The 23,069-nt window shown below is 35.6% G+C and overlaps 1 protein-coding gene across 1 annotated transcript in view; it reads right to left on the bottom strand.

Annotated features, from left to right (window-relative positions):
• Positions 1 to 23,069, bottom strand: part of SEPTIN7 (septin 7) — a gene marked incomplete at its 5' end in the record, with an annotated part of 56,974 nt that overhangs the window by 6,902 nt on the left and 27,003 nt on the right. The window contains 7 exon segments of the mRNA XM_081102544.1: positions 4,313 to 4,438; positions 6,087 to 6,138; positions 7,903 to 7,999; positions 9,053 to 9,145; positions 11,762 to 11,879; positions 14,633 to 14,767; positions 15,589 to 15,689. Of these exon segments, the coding sequence (XP_080958670.1) occupies positions 4,313 to 4,438; positions 6,087 to 6,138; positions 7,903 to 7,999; positions 9,053 to 9,145; positions 11,762 to 11,879; positions 14,633 to 14,767; positions 15,589 to 15,689 (722 nt within the window).

The raw sequence follows: 23,069 nt of genomic DNA, 5'->3' as shown, positions 1-23,069 counted from the left end.
AGAGAAATATGCTATAATGTTTTGAAATTTTCTTTTAAGGTAAAAATTTATATATTAAAAATCCCTACATACTAGACCTGCTGTCTTTGGAAAAACAAATAGCCACTTACATGCCTTCATATGTGTCATATCTAAAAGAACAAAAAATACAGAAACTTAGCATATGTAAAGTGAACCACACCAGAAAGCAGCGATTAAAGGCAAATTCATAGATTTTATAATTAAATAAAGTATGTGTCCAAAAATAAAAGCTTATGGCAAAATTTGTTAATGTGATTTTATTTCTTTTCCAAAATTCTGTTAGTACTTACTATCCCAAATTATAAATATAAATACACTGTGCAATTATCTTCTTATAGCCTGCTCAAATTTCTAAACCTATTTAAATATGCGTACTTTCAAAAGAAATTTGTATTATTTCACATTTGAGATATTTTAAATATTTCACCTTGCAAAAATATGACTCCTGACCAAAAAAATTTGATCTTCCAGTATTATATTTACAAAATGGTCACATATATTTAAAAATGGAATTTTTGACACCTCTCACTAGTCAAAATGATCTTTCAAATCTCTTTAATTTTTAAATAAATTGCCACCCTAATTCTGGTCATCTTTACTGAAGTGGTATTTAGAAGTAATACAAAATTATGCTTACTATGTAGAAAACACGGGAAAAAGGATTATTTGTCATAACATTTTTTTAAATAAAACCTTTTTTATTAGATGGCTAGAAAAAACAACAACACATTACATTACATTACCTGCCTACTTCTTAATGGGAAACTCTTTTTCACACTCAGATACATTAAAAATTACAAACTTAAACTTGTCAGAGAAATTTAAAAGAACTCAACCAAAGAAATAAAAAGGCTTGAAGATTTTTTTTTTTTAAAAGAAAGGCTATGACAACTTGAATATCACACTAAATCCCCAAAGATTTAACTTGGCTTTTTCTAGATTTCTCTTTAAGGGGCTCTAACTCCTAAAAGCCACCAGATGACTCATCCTTTCACATGTCCAATAAGAGAGTCACAGCAGGAGGCAGCCAATTGATGTTTTGCTCTCACATCCATGTTTCCCTCTCTCTAAAAATCAATTAAAAATCTTAAAAAAACAAAAACACTGTATAAGTTTAAGGTGTACAATATGATGTCTAAATCTTGTTTTTAAGTCTGTCCAAAATATAATTGGTCTAGGTACTTTGTGGAAGAGCCACGCTGAAGGGGCCAAAGAGCCACATGTGGCTTGCGAGCCGTGGTTTGCTGAGCCGCAGTTTGCTGACCACTGGCTAGGACCATTAACATAACAGAAAAACACATTTCAGACATACAAGCCAAATATTTTTATTTTTAATCCATGATTCCATAAATTCTACAGTCCTCCCAAAACTGTTTCAGAAAATTAAATATAAGATGAATCAATTTAATTTACTACCTAATATCTAACTTTTAAAAAATTAGCTTATTGACTTTTTTTTTAAGTCAACTTGAATGTTTTATAAACTGCTAACATTTTCAAGCCAATGGATAAAACTTCCAAGTGACTTCTGTAAGATTCAGTATGCATTATTCAATAAAGCAGTAAAAACCTAACTTAACATAGCAGATCAATATCTATTCTAATGTCAGCCATTCTCCAGTCGGAAGAAATACATTTCCAATAGAATTCTACTTTTAATGTTTTCACCTGGGGTATAATTTAACTCAAGTAATCCACACCGGAATCCTGTATATGCAGAAGAATTTTTAACAACACTGTTGTAAGTTTTACTATTTTTCTCTGAATTACACCTTACCTGCAACTAACAAAAAAACATATCCCAGTACTACTTTAAAAGCCTTGTATTTGAAATATGGAAACAAACAATTCCTTATTTTTAGGACATGAACAAATGTTTAAAAGAAGAAAATTAAACATTAAGCGCATACATTTAATGAAAAATACATAGACAGCACATTAACATATAAAATTATAAGTGGATTTACCTATGTTTTTCTTTAAACAGTTATAAAACGTTTAAGCTAGTGAAGTGCATTTAAAAGAAATTAGGAGCCCAGCAGGCGTGGCTCAGTGGTTGAGTGTCAACCTATGAACCAGGAGGTCAAGGTTAAATTACGTGCCAGGCACAGGCCTGAGTTGTGGGCTCGATCCCCACTGTGGGGTATGGAGGAGGTAGCTGATCAATGTTTCTCTCTCATCACTGATGTGTCTCTCTCTCTCTTTCTCTCTCTTCTTCCGATTCTCTGAAATCAATAAAAATGTATTAAAAAATAAAAATAGGATTGGATCACTTCATAAGTTACATGATTCTCAAAATTATTATGCTATATACCTGAAACTAATATAATGTTGAATGTGAACTGTAATTGAAAAATTCAATGAAACAAACTTAAATAATTGAATGGCCTTTTAAAGGATATATTAAAATAAAATGGATAGGATTTTATTAACATTTACTAACAATAATTATTAACAATCCTTACATTTTTTGTGATAAAGTTGGTAACTTTGCTATAACAAATAAGTCTTGCCTTTTCTCATGTGCTGAACCTTACCTCAAATATTTTAAGTATTTAAAAATTGTTAAAAATGTTAACCAAATCAATTTTTCCTAGAAGTTAATGTTTTGCAAAGCATGAATTACTAATCACCTATATCAGAATCACTCAGGCTGCTTATTAAAAACTAATAATAGACAAGCATGGTAATTGACTGTACCTTCGCTACACCTCCCATCAGCTAACCAGCGAGATATGCAACTTAACTGCCAACAAAGATGGCGGTTAATTTGCATACGTAGGCACGAAGCGGCAGAGCGAAGACTGAAGGCGGCTCTGGCCGGCCAGAGCGGCGAAGGCTTGAGGGTGGCTCTGGTCGGAGCAGCGAAGACTTGAAGGCGGCTCCTGCCGGAGCGAAGGCCTGGGTCCCAGGTGCCGGAGGAAAACCGGTGCCGGCAGCCAGGGGGAAGGGAAGGCCTATTGCACGAATCTTTTCGTGCAACAGGCCTCTAGTTAAAAATATAAACTCAGGCCCATCCCCCATCTACCGAAACAGAATCACTTGCTAAATGATTGAACCCAGAAATTTACCTTTTTAAAAATCACACTCACAAGATCCTTGAAACCAGAAAACCTAGAAATTGATCACTAAAGTTTCTCAAAGAAGCATGCTAATAACATAAGAAGAAATTCAAAGTTAAATAAGAAATTAGGGACTATGACCCAAATATCATTAAGAAAATATGGAAGAAAATAAACACAGGTTTTAAAAGAGAACTGCTTTGTGTGCTTTCTTCTGGAATGTAAAGGCCATGTGGAGACATAACTAAAAAAGAAAAAAGGAACATTTTCTTTTTGTTCTATTATGAGGGATGCTGGACACTATAAAACACAGTAATGGCTACTTTGAAAACCTGCCTTTCTCATTATTTATACAGATGATCCTTCAGATTATCCTTGAATGGTAGATAACACCTGGCTACAAATGTACATACTATAGTTAAAATAGTCTTGATAATACTTATGATCTTCAGCAATTCCATTTTTTTTTAAAAAAAGGGCACAGACATTGTTACCAAGAACTACCCGGGTTAACTCACCATGTCTTCACACACCTCTTTCCCCATCCCATCACAAAACCATGCAGCCTGATATCTGCACTAAGTAGGTGAAGCTACACACTGGGTAGTCACTCACACTGCTCCAAGAAATCCAAACCCAGCCAATTTACTCCGTGTAAATACACAACAGGAACAGAGAAAGCAGAGAAGGTAACCAAGACCAGAGTCATCTAAGTATTCTTTTAGTTTGGTTCTGTCCCTTGTTTCTACATAATCTGTTAGTGAAAACTCCGCTATCAAAAAGTCTTATTTAAAAAAGACATAATAAAAGGTAGAAGCTCTATGTGAAGTCTTTTTAAAGAGACAATTAGATGCTTATCTTACAAGCATTATGGATTAAGAGATCTTAATAGTAACTTTTCTCTTTCCTTTAAAAGAAAAAAAGGAAGTATTTTCTAAAGGAGTTGTTTAATTTCTAATTGTGGATCTATTAACTGTGTGGTACACAGATTATAAAAATGGCAAATGACCAAGAGAATGAAAGGTTCTTTCTCTTAAAAACAAGGTAACAACACTTCCTTCAACAATTGAATAGGAAAATATAAAACTGCCAAAACAAAGTTTAACATAAAATTCTGCTGTTGTGCATAAGTAACATCCCAGTTTTCCATTGAGTAGCCAGGAGATACTTGATGAAAAGAAAACAATATAATTATATACGACATAATACCTTTTCTGATGTGTACTTACTTAGTAAGCTGCCCTTTATTCTTGTTATTGTCAACTCCATTATAAGTCACAGCTGCCAATTTTCTGCTCCGGTAGTTCTCATAGTGTACATTATTAGTGACATCTTTCAAGTCCTGCATATGTGTTCTGTCATAAGTAAGTAACAGATCAAGAGTTTGCTTTTATTAAAAAGCAGAGCAAGATACATGCACTACCTTGACACCAATGGAAATTTAGGTTCCAAATGAGAATTTAAGAGCCATAAATCCCCTCAAAGCACTTACTAAAGATGACATTTCCACATAAGAGTATTTACTTTTACACTACAGTAAGTCCTCCCTTAACATCATTGGTAAGTTCTGCAACTTTCCAGGCTAAACAATATAAATAAGAGTTAAGTTCCTATGGCTTCTCAACATCATAACAAAACAGCATTGAACAAAATGACATTATTCAAGGATCTGCTGTATGTATTTTACTAGAGAAAGGAAAGCAGATTAGCTTCTACAGACGCTCATAAAACCTGAAAGAATTCCTTTTCTTTAGCAGTATTAACATGAATTTTTACTAAGGTAATAAACTCACAGGGACACTTTAGATCACATATCAAGATGAATTTAAAGTGGGGAATTTAAATTTGTTTATTCAAACTGCCCAATGAATGTGGTATCTTGGCTAAATGAATGTTTGCTTGTAGCATTTCCATAATATATAAAATCAATACATGTAAAATAAACTGCACAATACATCAGGCAATGTCATCATTCCTTAATGATTCGAAATGCTAAAGACACCCTGAGCTGCTGCATGATTTCCTTCCACAAATGCAGTTTCTTGGATGTGTGTGGTGTGGAGGTCTCTGTATCATTCGATCCTCCCTTCCTCACCACTCCACCACTTTACCAAAACTCCCTTCTGGGAGACAGACAAAGGTGTACTCCGTTTTTATTCTTCCCAATATCCATGAAACATTTACTATCAATCCCCCCTTTGTGACTAGAATGTGATGTTAAATTACTGATTTAATTCCTACTATCTGACATTCCTACGCAGTTCTCTGAGAGTTTACTGCCCCTGGCTCTAAGTCTGGGTTTTCCATGTCTCCTTTCTCTTTATACTCTGCTCTTTGATTACTTTATCCTCTCTCTGGCCACCATAGTTACACCTAAAGCTCTATCCCTCTCCACTTCAGTAAAGCCAGGCAGCTTATTCCAAGCAAAGCCAGTGGTTGAGAATAAATAGCTCATGCTAACTTGTCACTGATTTTCCAAACATAGAGTTCCACTGCTGTGGGAGCTCTCTTCTCAGCCTTTGAATCAAGGCACCCTATCTCATTATAGTCTCTCCTTGGCTGTCACTCAATTTTTGGCACCAGTGTATCTTATAGGTGACACCATATAACCTCTTCAACTATAAGCTCCCTTTTACAAGAAACATGCCTTCAAAACCTAGCCTTCCCTTCCACTTTTCCCAAGCTTTTCGCATAAAAAAAAAAAAAGCAAAAGTTTTTTTTTCAACTTTCCATACCCCTTTCAGTGTTAAAACCTCAACTGAAAATACAATCATAGACTTTTTTCCTATACATACCTAGCCACACAGCTTATTTTGTATTTTTGTGAATGACTTTAAAATCCTGGTGAAATAATCCAAGTTGTCTCCATGCACTACTTACTTTAGTGCTAGAATGAGACACTGGTTTAAACTAGCTACATTTATGGAAGGCAAAACAAATCTGCCCAAGTCTAACTTTATTTAGGGAAAGAAAAAGCTTGTTTTCATCATTACATACACTTACCTTATCAACATATTTCTTAGAATTGTGAAATCACAATGTTCACCATTTTCAACTATAAAAGAAATAGACCACATGTATCATTTCCATTAACTGCAAGCTTTTCAAAGAAAATCTCACAGAAAAGTGGGGGTAACAACAATAAAAGAATATGCAAAATAACTTAGATAAATTTTTCACTAAGGATTTGTTTTCCTCTGTGCCATTGAGTGACAGCTACCACTGGCACAGTCCCAGGAAAAAGATGCACTCAAGGGTTTTCTTTCATCACCAGCTACCAAATCCTGGCCCCACTGCCTGGGCAGGACCTGTGAAAGTGCTATCATTCAGGGTTAACACGGTAACACAGTACTTAACCTAAGGGCATGCCTGGCAAGCACAGTGTAATACTGCTTTACTGTGGTTTAATCTTCAGTGATCAAATATATACATCTAACAAAATGAGCTCTTCAGAGGAACTTTTGTGAAGTTGAAAAGGGAGATCATATCTTTTCCTTTATTGGTAGAGAATACGTTTACTCCATGATAAAATGCATTTTAAAAGTTTAGTGGTGGGAGAGTAAAAGAGGGATGTCTTTAGAAACCCCCTTATAACTTACAGGGACATATTTAGTGGGGAGAAACCACTAAAACTAGAGATATCAAGTAAATTCTTCACCGCAGATTTCAAGGGTTGTACAAAGCTCTAAAGCCTCTGCTTAGCAACTGCAGGTCATCTGGGTTAAGGGCTGGCAACGAGTATAGTTCATTGGTGGGGGGAGCCACTGATAGGACAGTAACTTGGAACAATACCCTAAAAATTTCAGAATTTTTCATAGTAGTAACAAGTAGATAAAATAATCATGACTCGCCCTAACTGGTTTGGCTCAGTGGATAGAGTGTCGGTCTGCGGACTGAAAGGTCCCAGGTTCGATTCCAGTCAAGGGCATGTACCTTGGTTGTGGGCACATCCCCAGTAGGGGGTGTGCAGGAGGCAGCTGATCGATGTTTCTCTCTCATCGATGTTTTTAACTCTCTATCCCTCTCTCTTCCTCTCTGTAAAAAAATCAGTAAAATATATATTTAAAAAAATAATAATCATGACTCAATCTTTGTTCCAAGTTACTGTAAAACAGAAGACTTAAATCTTTCTATTAGGTTAAACTAGTAATAATAAATACAAACTTAGGGAAATGCATCTTTTTGCCAGTGGACTTCTGAGAGTTGATACTATAGCTAAGATTTTATTGATGTTTAAAACTCTTTACAAAATGAGTAGAGGATCTCTTGGTAACGATCCCCGCTGAAGAGAAGATGCCTAAAGAGGGAGCTTCTGTCTGAGGAACGGAGGCTGTGGATGCTCTCACTGGGCTTATGAAAGTTGTTCTCACTCATTTTTGAAGATCTTAGACCCAACTGAGACTCAGATAAAAGTGAGAGAGGCCTTTTCCCCCAAACTGTTTTCAATTTCAGAAAGGGTATTAAATTCCTCAGAGGCAACGTTTGGATCCCAGGTAAAGAACCCTGCACTGTTCTCATGTGTTCAAACAACAAAACAGAATAGACCTAATGATGGGGCAGAGGTGGGAGGGTGGCGCACTGACAAGTGACTTCTGAGTATGTGTTAGGGTTTAACACATATCTGCCTGACTTAGGAGGACACAAGATCTGAGAAACTGGAATGTTTGAGAAAATGAGACTAAATAAAACAATTCACAACTAACTCTGACAATCTAAAATATATCAATACAGTGATCATATTATATTACTTACTATAAATACAAATTTTTATCACTTTTTTGAGCTCTTACAGAAAGTCATTCACTAAAGAAAACCTTACCTTCAGCAACACCCCAAGGATACTGCCTTCCTCTGACCCTTTTGCCATTAACTTCAATGATAGTATTACTACCTACCACAGCAAGAGGTAAACGGTCCTATAAAACAAAGTATTCTTGTTCAAATACATCTCTGTAGTCCTCACAGGTCAAGAATAAAAGTTATATTACTCAAGAACAGATTGGTAAAAAAATTACCTTGATAGTTTCTATATTCACTTTCATAGGGCATTCAATTACTATTTAGTAAACTGCCATATCATGGTATTCTTAGCAATGTAAACAATGAATAACATATTTTCTCTAAAAATTTTAGAATACTAAAGCAGGTACTAAAGCAGGTACTGATCAAATTATTTGTAAAAAAAATCATTCCAAAAAGAAGCTGTCCCATATTGAAAAACTAAAAAGGGTAAAAAATATATTGGCAAATTGAGGGGAAAAATGAGGCTTGTGACTAGCCCGCCTACCTGATCACAAAGCGACCCTAACAGCCCTGGAAGCAGGAAACATTACACTCGCTAGACTATACATCTGGAAGTCCAAATCTGGGGCCCACATCTGCATTCATCCAGGCCAGATCAGAATAGTCTTTCAAATTTCTTGTAGCTCCCAGAGTATATAAGAATATATAAAATATATGGCTATTTTTATAAAAACTCAGAAATTCTTTATTGGTAAAGTATTTCATTATTCCAAGATAATTATGTGCTTACATAATGCCATTTATAAAAACCTTTTTAGGTCCAGGGTACTTAGGAAACCACTATAAATTAAAAATACAAAAAATTATGTTGGTATAGATTTTTGGTTAGTTTTTATAAAAGAACAAAAGCGAACATATTTGTCTGGCTGTTAAAACAAAGATTGAGCATAACAGTGCTTAAAAACAAATCCTCTCACTTCTCATTACCTGGTTTTGAGGAGGGAAATCTTATGAAACCAGTTAATTGAAAACCATATGAAGACTGGAATTATATTATTCATCCCTCTATTCCACACAATGCCTTATTACATATAATAGTCATCAAACAGAGTTAATAGCAAAGTTGAAGTCAACAATGAATAATCTCCCAACTGATATTGTTGTGGATATTATAGTGTTTTTTAAGGCCCCAAAACATTTTAATATATGTATGGGAATGAGCCTACCTTTATCTTTTTAACAAGCTTATTTTCTTCTTCATCATCTGTCTCTGGAAATTCATATATTTTAATTTTATGTTCTTGGATTTCTTTCATTATCTAAAATGGAAGAGGAAATTAGCAAAAAAGCACCACTCATAATGAGTACATTAACTTTATTTTTATTATACTCATCTTAAATTCCTATGAGCCCTCAGCTTTAGGTCCTTGACTGTTTTTCAATAATGTAAAAACTCATCTAAAAACAAAGTACTATGCTGGTCTTTACCACTGCTGAAATCCAATTAGTTCAGAAGTGTTAAAGTAATGTGGTTATAATTCCAGAAGAGTCTAAACATGAGGTGAGATTCCAGAAATGGCTTTCTCTAGTTGATTTCTACTATATTGGCTGTAGGGCATTTATTTACAACTAGAGGCCCACTGCATGAAATTCGTGCATGGGTAGGGGCCCTAGGCCTGGCCGGCGATCAAGGCCTATCTGTGGGGAGACCAGTGGGGTGATTGGGGGGGCCCCCACTGGCACCCACCTTGGCTGACCTGGGCCTGTGGGCTGGGGGCAGCTCCTGCATGAGCATCTGCCCCCTGGTGGTCAGTGCATGTCACAGCAACCAGTCGTTCCACTGGTCATTCCGCTGTTCGGTCGATTTGCATATTAGGCTTTTATTATATAGGATGACTGAGATTCTTTCTCTAGATAAAGCTCTCTCCAACTGTTTTATTCGGCTGAATCAACAATGCTTAAACTCACCTAAAATTTTTAGAAGACTTTGGCTAAGGTAAGTAAAACTAAATACAGTATTGGCTTCAGTAGAAACAATTCTACACCATCAGAACATATCCTTGCATGTAAATGTGCATAAACACAAACCAAGGAACAACAGATACAAGATTGGGCAAGCACAAGGAGAAAATATGCTCTGGAAATAATGAAGCGAAGGTATTAATGAGGAGAATGCAAAAAAGAGAAAGATAACTTAATAACATCAGAAATAACCCACTTCAAATTAAATTATCTTGTCCAAAATTATTTTAAATTCTAAACAAAACATAGATATCCAAATATTGTTCAACTACTGGCCCTATTCAAATTCACAACAAACCACTAACATACCTAGAACTAGCTAGCTCCCTACCTGTACTGGTATTTCAGTGCTATTCTCACTGCCAAGGGTCCCCAGCAGCAGTAAAAGGATCCTAAACAAAATGTGTTAGATGGTTACTATACTAAGAGGAAATAAAATTGCCACTGGGAAAAAAACAACACACACACAAAAACAGAACCACACGTTTTACAATTGAGGTTATGTATCTACATAGAAAAAAACATGAACTAAATAATAATGTGTCAAATGCATGACTAGAAGAAAAAAAGAAACACTAAAAGCTGGCTCTAAGAGCAGAGGTTGTGTATTTAAAGGACCTGAATAAACATCTTCAAAAATACCGAAGCTAAAGCCCCACCTTAATCTATTGAACCAACTGGTAGAGATACAAGCCAATAACTCATTTTGAAAAAGTTCTCCAGATGAGCTTGACAGGCACACTGGGTTAAGAACTATTATTTTTAAGCATATGAAAAAAAAATTGTACAACCACTACAATGCAACTGATTTGGAAGAAGAGATCATTGCTTGCTCATCTTTTTTAAGTTCTTAGTACTACTGTTCCAAATCAAGATACATTAAAATCAAGACAGAGGGGAAGAAATGTATATGATTAGTATTTGAACTTAGAAATAGCACATTCCAAATCAAGATACATTAAAATCGAGACAAAGGGAAGAAACGTATATGATTAGTATTTTAATTTAGAAATAGCACATTATAAAGTAAAAATGAGAGTGATAGAAATGCCAAATATAGTAAAAATGTATTAAAACAGTCTCAAAATCTAAATAGCTTTAACAAGCAAAATTCAGCAGGTTTTTGTTTTTTAACAGGTTTAAGATATCCTCAAATTTATATTGAAAAAGGTGAAAAAATAAGGTTTCTTGTTACAAAGAGAACTATAAGGAAAATAAGATATAATTAACTCTAAAATCTATTTTAAAATATTATACAAAACAGCTGCAATTTAAAAGACAGAACATTGGCCTAAAATTAAAAAATAGCTACTGGAATAGAAGAGTAATTCCAGAAATTGACCCTACATTTCATAAAATATACGTACAAAACCAAATACAACAAGGAAAAAATAAACTGACTTAAAAAGTGTTCAACTTTTATAGAAAATTAAAAATTAAAGAAATCAGGTACCACTGTATTCCAAAAATTTTTTTCTGAATAAAATGACAAACAGTGCTATCAAGGCACTGAAATAAATACACCCATTACAGAAGAAATTTGACTGTTTTATTGGGAAAGCACCATGACAAAATGAGGGGGAAAACATAATCATGTTCTTTCAAAAAGTAATATTCTTGGAAATTCATGAAAATAATTCTAAAGTGTGTGGGGATGCTATTGAAAGCTATACAGAAACATCTAAAATAGCCTTAAGCAACAAAGGATAAAGGCACCACGATAACAGAGAAGAGCTTTCAGGAGAAAACTAAGGCAGAGGATTATTTTCAAGAGTTACTTGTAATACAGCACAAACAACCATATGGAAAAGCAGCAAGAGAAATACACTGGAACACATTAGACTGAAAATGTGAAAAACTACAAATTACGTGAATGGTATGAGAAAGCCAGGAGTTAAGCGCATTCAGCCTACCTGTTTTTTAAACTGTTGGCACTCCTCTGGTGTGAGTGTGTCTGCTTTGGCAATAAGTGGGATGATGTTCACTTTTTCATGCAAACGCTTCATAAACTCAATATCCAATGGTTTAAGTCTGAAATACACAATATTTAATATAACTGAATTTTAAGTTTGGAAAAGCAGATTCTTCACACCCCCAAATGCTAATTTAAATACATTGGAACTACTTTACTTAGTTGACAGACATACTCTCTAAAGAAGTGCTGGGATACTGGTGGTTATAATAGCAATTATCTACCACTGAACAAAGAAAAAGAAGCAACAATAGCTGAAATAAAAAATTAACGCTGGGGTGAGGTTGGGGGTGGGGAGAGGGCACTGAAAATACATTGCTGGAACAACTCATAATTACTCCAGGAAAAAAGGAAATCTAGGGACTACTCATATAAGACAGGCCCTTATTCATGTATCAGACTGCCTAGAACTTCAGCCTGCAGTGAGCAGGGGATTGACAACTCTCTACATAAAATTTAGTGTCATATTCTTTCACTTAATGCATACTAAGTAGCACATATGAATGGACAAAACTTTGTTCCATTTCCAAAAATAGTTAAGCTGAGAAACTATTCAAAAACACATTTTATACATCAGAAATATACATTTTGAACTCCCATTCCTGTGACAATGAATGGCCCAAAGCCACTACACATCATTTGAATTATATCAAAAAATTTTTGCTTAAAAAAATCCTATTTCCCATGCAATTTTAAGAAGTATATTTCCCCCTGGGAAACAGAAGAAATGTGATTTCATGAGAATTACAAAATCTTGGAGAGAGCCCAAAAGACCTAAAACTGGTTCTCAACCTTCTGGCCCTTTAAATACAGTTCCTCATGATGTGACCAAATCATAAAATTATTTTCATTGCTACTTCATAACTGTAATGTTGCTACTGTTATGAATCATAATGTAAATATCTGATATGCAGGATGGTCTTAGGCGACCCCCGTGAAAGGGTTGTTCAACCGCTAAAGGGGTCGCGACCCACAGGTTGAGAACCACTGACCTAAAATAATAAAACTCAATACAAACTGACCAATTTCTATTGATTCAACCTCAGATTAAGATTTTACTCTGTCCGTCTCCAGGAAAAAAAAAACAACACATAAAAACCCTTACAAGTTAAACTAGAATGATTAAAAATGTGTAAATTCAGGGAGCAGCTAACAAGAAATCATAAAAGGCCATAGAGTTTGTGTTGTATTTCTGAGATTACTTTTTTAAAAAATTGATTTTGGAGAGGGAGGGAGAGGGAGAGACAGAAACATAAATGATGAGAGAGAATCATTGATGGGCTGCCTCCTGCAAGCCCCACACTAGGGATCCAGCCCATAACCCAGGCATGTGCCCTGACCAGGAAATGAACTGTGACCTGGTTCATAAGGTTGATGCTCAACCACTGAGCCACACTGGCTAGGCAATGTTACTTTTTTGAGCCTTTTGAGATAATTTTTGTGCTTTCTTCATAGTAGACAAATATTTGAAATAAAAGAAATATTTGTACCACTACAATCTGACTGCAAAAAATGGTAAATTACATAATTAAGGCTTTATGTGGTAATAAAGTGAAACCAAAACAGTGATAATGGGCAAAGGTGGAGAAAGAAGCAGGAAACAGAAGAGAAAGGTACTCTTATGAAGGAACTGGTGTACACTACTGCAACGTGGGTGTTGGACTACCCAGTCTGATAGTATATAAGAGTCTAGTTCCTTTTCGTGGAGAGATGGTGGGGTTCCTAAGATCAAGTGACTGAGTTATGCTGCGTCATTTATCCAGATTAAAAGCAATTACCTACCATTGAATCATTTACCCAGAAAAAGATTAAAGAGTAATTATAAACATCTGCAGTTACCAATTACACATATATCTACTCAAAATGGCAGAGGAAATAAAAACAACAAAAAAGAGAGTGCAGGCTGGCAAAGAGAACAATCACACCAGCCCTAGCCAGTTTGGCTCAGTAGTTAGAGCATTCGCCTGAGGGTCAAACAGAGGGTTCGGGGTTCAATTCCCGTCAAGGGCATGTACCTTGGTTGCATGCTCCTCCCCAGCCCAGGCCCTGGTCAGGGCTCGTGCAGGAGGCAACCAATCAATGTGCTTCTCTCATATCAATGTTTCTCTCTGTCTTTCCCTCTCTCTTCCACTCTCCCTAAAAATCAATAGAAAAAACATATCCTTGGGTAAGGATTAACCCAGGATTAACCACCACCACAACAACAAAAAACCACACACACACAAAAAAAAACAATCAAACCAGATGAATGTCTAGATACTTAGTTCTTAACTCGGTATAAGTAGAAGTTCAGTACTGATGCCATGATACTTAAACAATGTGGCTGTGATGGCTCAGGTGAAATAAGCCAAATAAATTTTGTGACCAAAGAAATGGTACGTGAGGACTTTGGTACTTCTGTCTTTCTGTAACCTTCTCTCTCAGATCTATTTTAAATAACATCTTTGGAGTTTCTTAGAATATAATCTAAGCTAACTGCTATGGTTGTTTCTCCTTATTGGGTAGTTCAATTAGTGGCACAGTAGTAAAAAAGAAAGCCAAATTAGCCACATTGAAATATATAACTATGATTAAAACACTGTTCCTCTCTATGAAAGCAAGTTTAAAAAAGTATGCATGAGAAACTACAAAGTAAAAATCATTTCTAGCTTATCTAGGACTGAAAAAAAATTGTATAAGCCATTTTTACATGGAATTTGGGACTTTACAACCGGTATAGTGAAATGTACACATACAAAGAATACTAAAATGTGAACTGAAAATTGAGTAATAAACAACAACAAAAGGTTATCAGAAGCATCAAGGTACTGACCCATGTCCTGAAGGAGCAATGAAGTATAAACAACACTGCACCCTGCTATCAGGCATCTGACGTCTGTTCACTCGAGATTCTGCATTTAGGTAGTCCTCAAATTTACTATCAATGTAGTCAATAACAGGCTGCCAGCTACAGAATGAAGATAAAATAATTAAGTGGCAATTCTACATTTAAATATACAAATGATGACTATTAAAGGGCAATAATCTATATTTTTAAATAGGCAAAACCAGTCTAACCAGTATGTCTCAAACTGTTCTACATATACTGACTTAAATAAAAACAGTGTATAAATTATGTTGACTAAATCTTGATTATTTCTAAATTTTCTGAATAAAAGAATATTTAAGTCAAAACATAACTAAATTATTACCATATTTGTATCGATAAGTATATCAATGCTAAGGCAATTTACAGTATGAGAAATTATATCCAAAGAAATTTGTACATTTATATATAATATAGAAACCTCATGATAAATTTATTTGCGTATTTTAAAGTTGAGAGAAATTTACTTCAAAAACAAAACAAAAGATGGAACTAAAAAAAATTAAAACCTCCAACTAATGTGTCATGGATGTTTTCTTCATTTATGATGTATGGAAAACTGAAGATCTAAAGTCAGGTTTAAATTAGAATGTGATAAAAAATACTGTATACAAATATATAAAATTATAGTAGAAAATGAAAAGTTTTAAATTTCTTACCAGAATTCTTGTATACATGTTTTAAATTTGTCTTCAAAATAATTCTAGGATAAATATTATATCCACTTTATAGAAAAGAAAGTCAGCTCAAAGAAATTAAGCAACATTAAGTGGCAAGTTGGTGTATGAACAGTTTAGTGGCCTCTGCTAAGATGGGAAATTTTAAAATGTTAAGGAGAAAGAGTTTAAAAATACCCCGAACCCCAAACATAATGGAAAGCAGTGATGACAAATGCTTCTTACCAATTACTATTATCCACTGCATCTCCAAATCCTGGGGTGTCAACTATTGTGAGCAGCAACTGAACCCCACCTTCTTTGATTAAAACTTTGGATTGTTCCACCTGTAAGAGTAATTGGTGCAGATATTAATACCACAACATTACACCTGTGGTTTCCTACAAGGTAAGCTGTAGGAAGATTAGCATTAATCAAAACTAATCAAGAAGCTTTTTGCAAACTAAATCTACCCACCCCCACATTTTCACTATCGTGGACATAAAAAGTCCTGGTTACTTGAAAGAAAAGTACAATGTAAATACTGGGTTTATGACTAATAGTTGGTATAAAGAAGGAACTGATAAATGGTAATAATCACTAAAGCCATATAATACTTATATGACCTCAATGCACATCCATTAATACAAATACTGTGTTCGAATGATTCAATAATTAAGAGATCAACTGTGATTAGGCAGACAAGTACATTTAATCTAACACAATAAATGTTCTCCATCTACTTTGGTCCAAACCAATTACCGTTCTTGAGTAAACTTATTACCATTCCCAAATCTTTCTCAGCATGTAATTATTTACACTTGTGTTTATGTTATGGCTAAGATCCAGTTTTCTTTTCTAAAGGGATATTGCATATTTAGGCCAAAGCAATCAACAAAAGTTCCAGCAGTTAAAAAATATATATTCTGGTAAAGTAAAACCCTACTAACTCTAATTGAAATATTCCATTCTCTGTAGAATTTGTAAAAACCTATTGAAAAGAGTATTGGATTTAAACAATCAGAACATATAAATCATTCACCCTGGGCATATGCTGCTGCTAGATAAAGTGAAGAAAAGAATACTAATTCCCCCACTCATTGTACATTTACATCTAGTGCTTATTAAAACTAGAGACTCTAGGTATGCCTAAAGGCTAACATAAGAGGCAAGAATTATATTAAAACTTTGAGTGGTAAGTGCCATTATACAATCCAGATTATGTGCCACCAGACTTAGGGGAAAATGTAATCATGAACAGGTGCAAAGCAACTGCAACTATTTATGTGATTAACAGAGTTTGGAAAGGAAAACTGACTAATTTCTGGTAAAAGAAATTTGGTGCTCCTTTACAGAACCGATAATGTCTTTCCATTCTCCTTAGGCATTTCTTACAGATGCTAGCTGATGCATGAAGGGACTGAGGAGATGAAACTGAGATTACTGAGCAAGACAGTCTAGAGCAGCACTACCCAAGAAAACTTTCTGAGATAATTGCAATGTTCTATATACTGGCACTGTCCACTACAGTGGCTGCTTGCCCAAGTGGCTACTTAGACCGTACAATGTGTAACTGAGAAACAGAATGTTTAATTTCATTCAATTTGAATTATTTTAAATAGCCACATGTGGCTTAGTGACTATGGAATTGGACAATGCAGGTCTACAGAAATCAAAAGTTATTTTGTTAAAAAGAGTATTATCAAAAAAGAATTCTGTTAAAACTGAAAACAGTTCCTAAATTTGGACATGCAAGTCCATGGAGGAGCTTCTACTATTTTAGACAAGAGGCAAAGGTCTTATCTTTCAGACCAATGGTCTTCAGACAGCTCTGATCCTGATGTAAACTCTCACATCCCAAATATATTTTCAATTCAAGTATATATAATTGGCAATCTGAACATTAAATATTAATAAGAATTTTTCTATAGAAAAAAGTAAACATCAAAGTATAAGGGTCTTAGCCCAGCCCGTGTGGCTCAGTGGTTGAGCATTGACCTATGAATCAGAAGGTCACAGTTAAGATTCCTGGTCAGGACACATGCCATGATTGTGCGCTCAAACCCCAGTAGGGGGTGTGCAGGAGGCAGTCAATCAAAGATTCTCTCTCATTATTGATGTTTTTCTCTCTCCCCCTCTCTTCCTCTCTGAAATCAATAAAAATATATTATATATATATATTCTAATATTTTTTGGTCATCTCCAGTATCCACTTGGGAGAACACTGTTTCAGGCCACACAGCCTCCACCTCCTTCATAAAAACAGGTCACTCATTAATGGAAACTGTTATTGAAGCAGAAATATCCATAGTACTATGTATTAGAAACTGATGCAAAAATACAATTGTTCTATATGAATCATCTTCCAATTTTACTTCAAACCATTTGATTGCCTTATTACTAAACCTTCAGTAATAAATTGTACATTATTCACACATCCTAATAGAATAAATTTTAAGGTCTTTGTCTCCTTGTCTTTATTTTAAAAAATCAGCACAACGTGTTTATTGACATACGAAAAATAAAGATCTGTATTTTACATACTTTAAAGAGTGTTTATAAAGCTTCTTTTCTCCATTGGCCTATGAAATTCTGTGTATCCATACATGGTCAAATACAGAGTCGACAGCAACATATGGAAGAAATCCAGAAAACATCACTGTAAACGAGTGCCCTTCACAGCATCCAACTGTATCCTATCATCTGATTCTGCAAGTATCCCCATGGGATCCATGGAAAACAAATCAGTGCAAGTCCAGGAATTTCAAACTTTTCTTAACAAATGTATTCCAAATGGCCACTTTCCCATGCACTTTACTTAAGCAGGTCACATCAGCATTTTTTATGGCATCACTCAAGAGTTCTCTAAGATTAAACGCATAATTTGATACTGAAGGAATGAATCAGGGGCATTTTCAACTCTGTTTCTCTCTGGAAAATAAAACTAAAGCCCTTATATTGTTTATGTATAATTAATTTATTGAGACCTCTTTTGGATTCCTAGATTCCAGAAATCCAAGGCACTGTTTTCTAATATTGTTGTTTTTCAATCTGAAGAAAAAGTCAAACCTTCCATGTTTATACGCTTCATTTCTTTCATTTTCAAAAGACTGTTAAATACACTAAATTTTTCTAACCTAATGTTTAAGAATGATTTGCTATGGTAAATAAAGTGTTACTTAATTAACTGGATTAAATTTTAAGAAAAGGGTTAGAATTTTCTTTCTTTTTTTTTTGTTTAATATATTTCACTTATATATTTATTTATTTCGTTAATCCTCACCCAAGGATATTTTTCCATTGATTTTTAGGGAGAGTGGAAGAGAGAGGGAAAGAGAGAAACATCGTTGTAAGAGAAACAAACTGATTGGTTGCCTCCTGCACAAGCCCCAAACAGGGCCCAGGCCAGAGAGGAGTGTGCAACCAAGGTACGTGCCCTCAATTGGAATTGAACCTGGGACCATTTGGTCTGCAGACCGATGCTCTATCCACTAAGCCAAACCGGCTAGGGTGAAATTGTGGTTTATTAAAATTTCACTCCCTATTTAGCTACATCACAGGATTTTTCTTTCCTCCTCCTCCTTTTTGGGACAGTTGAAAGTGTTTCAGAAAGCCATCAGGTCAGGGAAATTGCAGAGTTTGCCTTTGGAAATTTAGGATTGTATGTTTCTTATGGTCTAATATGTCTGGGCTGGGATATAATTCTCTGAGCACTCTCTGCTGAGAGAATTTATGAGCTTCCAAAAGCAGATCATCTGAGAGATTACTGGGCTTGGTGAAGAGCCAGTCAACTGCAAAAGAAAATGACATTCTATTCTCTAACTATGCTGAATGACTTGGCATATGTCATGTTCTTCCCCGGGTAAGAGGCAGGGGGGTGGGGGAAGTGTGGATGATCTACAACTTGTGTCAGTATACCAAGGAATACCTCCATGCAATAGTCAGGAAAGAGGACTTCTCTGGGATTCTAAGTCTGGATCAATCCAATTCTCAGAGGCTGTAGGTCTTACTTGTGGGAAAATGGAGGAGACTTAACAGTGGTACACAGGCCTTTTTCTTAAAAATCTTACTAGAGATACTAAAAAATATTCACAATAAAGGATGGCACTTTTTAAAAAAAAGTTTATTGATTGATTTTGAGAGGTGGGAGGGAGAGAGGAAGAAAAGAAGGGAGGGAAAGAAACATTGACTTGTTGTTCTGCTTATTTATGCACCATTGGTTGATTCTTGTACATGCCCTGAACAGGGATCAAACCCAGAACCTTGGCATATAGAGATGATGCTCTAACTAACTGAGCAACCTACCCAGGGCAAAAGAGGATACTTTTGAAGCGTTACTTTAAAGAAAGGTCAAGTGAGTTTAGAATGGATTATTGGAGATGGGCCAATGCAAAAAGAATTCTAACAAAATAAATTGAGAACTTCTCCCAATGTCTTTAACAGATGCTAGCCTGAGAGAAGTTATCTGTAACTTCTGAAATGTATGGGACTATTATCTAGGTAAGGAACTCCTTCAGATCAAGGAAGGAAAGAACAGTCATATTAAGATGGTCAAAGCACTTTAATGATATCTGAACACTTAATGAGTATAAAAGACATGTTCAATCCTGCAAGAAATAAAATGTAAAAAGTGAAACAATGAAATACATTTACACACACACATACACACACACACACACACAATGTTCACAAGAAAAATGAGTGCCTATGTTCACCAAAAGATATGTGTAAGAATATTCATATTAGTCAAAAACAAAAAATCCAAATGCTCATCTACAATAGAAAGAATATATTCCCACATGGATTATTATAATCCTATCTAATAAAGAGGGAATATGCTAATTGATTTCCCCACCCTCAAAAATGGTGGCGCCACAGCCAATAAGAAGGGAATATGCTAATTGACTGCCATGCCCTCAAAGATGGCGGCACCCACAGCTACAAGATGGTAGTACCCAGTCCCCTCAGCCCCGCCAGGGTGGCAGGTGCCTGCCTCTGGAGACCCCCAGTCCCCTCAGCCACCCAGGGCTGGCTCTAAGCGCAGGCAAACCTCAGATGGCAGCTGCCTAGTTGCCCAGGGCCAGTCCGAGGCGCAGGCAAGCCTCGGATGGCAGGCCCGCAGCCACCCAGGGCCGCCTGAGGCTCAGGTAACCAGGGCCGGCCGAGGCTTGGCAGCAGCAGAGGTGTGATGGGGCGTCATCTCCTGGCCCTGAGGGCTCCCGGACTGTGAGAGGGGGCAGGCCAGGCTGAGGGACCGCCCCCTCCAGTACATGAATTTTCATGCAGCGGGCCTCTAGTAGTCCTATAATGCAGCGGTTCTCAACCTGTGGGTTGCAACCCCTTTGGGGGTCGAATGACCCTTTCACAGGGGTCGCCTAAGACCATCGGAAAACACATATATAATTACATACTGTTTTTGTAATCACTATGATTTAATTATGTTCAATTTGCAACAATGAAATTGGGGGTCACCACAACATGAGGAACTGTATTAAAAGGTCACGGCATTAGGAAGGTTGAGAACCACTGCTATAATGGAATATTATATAGCAATGAAAAAACTGCTATGCAACATGAATAAATACCACAGATATAATCTCCAGTGAAAGAAATGAGACACAAAGAGTATATTTAAATGAACAAGAACATCTACAGAGAGGAAAGTAAAAAAGTTGCTATTTAGGGTTCAGTTGTAATACTGAGTGAGAACAGCACAAGGAAGCCTTTTGGGGTGCTAGAAATGTATATATTAATCAGAGTGGTAGTTACCTGGATATAAAAATACACACAAAAATTCATCAAGCTCTATGCTTAAATTTGTGCCCTTTAGTATATAAGGTACACAATAATTAAAAATTAAATTTTTAAAAATGTTGTTTGAGACAAGATGAAAATAATAAAACTAATAAAGATCCTCAAAATTAAAACTATTTCATTTAATCTATAACAAGGATTTACAGGACATCACAGACCAAAAAACAAAAATTAACAAAACTTCAAATATCCTCAAGTTTAAAAATATCCCAATTAAACTTACTCTTATAAATTTCTTAAATCATTTGTTCAATCACTCAATAAATACTGGATGCTAACATATGACAGACACAGTCTAGGAACTGAGCTTATAACAGTGAAAAAAATGAAGTCCCGACCATCATAGAGCTAACACATTTGGAGCCAGGGGCAGAGAGTAGGAGAATTTTTTAGTATTACAGGCAGAATAAGCCAAAAGTGAAAATAAGTGTAGGAAACAGGTTGAAGGGGGGCTACTGCAATAATCCAGAAAAAGAGAAGATGGAACTGTGGATATGAGTGGTACTAGGGAAGTGGAAAAAGGTGGTAGGGTTCTGGATATGCTGTGATGGACTGCATGTGGAAGTAGAATGAAGAAAGGAATTAAGGATGGCTACAAGATTTTTGGTCTGAGCAACTGGGAAGGTAGAGTTGCATGTAGTGAGATGGAAGAATCTGCAGGAAGAGCAGCTGGTTTAGGGTCAACAGTACCGTATGGCTATAGATGTTTGTTTTTTTTAAAATATATTTTATTGATTTTTTACAGAGAGGAAGGGAAAGGGATAGAGAGTTAGGAACATCGATGAGAGAGAAGCATCGATCAGCTGCCTCCTGCACACCCCCTACTGGGGATGTGCCCGCAAACAAGGTATATGCCCTTGACCGGAATTGAACCTGGGACCTTTTAGTCCGCAGGCCGACGCTCTATCCACTGAGCCAAACCGGCCAGGGCTGGCTATAGATGTTTTTAATAAATCTGTTGATTTGTTTGGCAAATTTATTTTTGGCATAAGGAATATTAGAGGAAGGTTTTGTTGAACTGACTTAGTATAAATTTTACCCTGCCCCCAACCCCCACCATAGCTACTTTTTATCTTTTGGTGCTACTTTTTCCTTTCTGAAAGGTGTTAAAAAAAAAATAATGATAAAAGCATGCTTACTGTATAAAATTAAGAAGATATAATAAAAGGAAAAAATATTCAGTCTCACAATGTGGGAATCACTGATGACAATTGTATACAAATCCTATTTAATATACTTTTTTGCACTATGTGAACCATTACAGAATAAGCACTGTTATAACTACATTACAAACAATCTCTCATTGTTTGAACAAATACTTCATTGCAGAGTATGTAAAACTAGATTTCTGAGTGTTGAATTCCTGAGATTGCATGGGATGATATTCTCACCTGTTTAGACACTAGTAAAAATCACTGCACAGGGAATCAAGAGAGCTAGAGATATTTTTTTAAAACATGGTAAGGTACAAAACTTTCATGAGTTAACTGGCTTCCATCATCCACCCAGCAGTTTATTGGAATTTCAAGCCCAGTACTTAAATGAAAGTCAATACCCTCCTGAGTCCATCTTGCAAATTCAAACCTAATAAGCAACAGCAAACACCATGTGTGTACAATGACAAAAACCCCACTTCAAGTATCCCTACTAGCTAGCACAGCACCAGAGAGCAGCCTCATGGCCTAGAGAGGCATTTTCATGTTACTTAAACTACTTTTATATTACAAAACTATGAGGAAGAAATAACTTCACTGATCAAATCATTTAGTCTTCATTTTAAATTGCCTAATTGGGAAAATATCTCCCTATGTCATATTTTTAAAGGAAAAGGTAAAATAAGCCAAAAGAAAACTGATAATTTATTGGACCAAACTTTATTTAAAAAGGGGTAGATGTAAAGAAAAGCTAATCCA

This window comes from Myotis nattereri (assembly GCF_964212035.1).
Source record: "Myotis nattereri genome assembly, chromosome: 11".
In the NCBI taxonomy this organism is placed as follows: Eukaryota; Metazoa; Chordata; class Mammalia; order Chiroptera; family Vespertilionidae; genus Myotis; species Myotis nattereri.
This window is presented reverse-complemented; position numbering and strand designations above follow the sequence as displayed.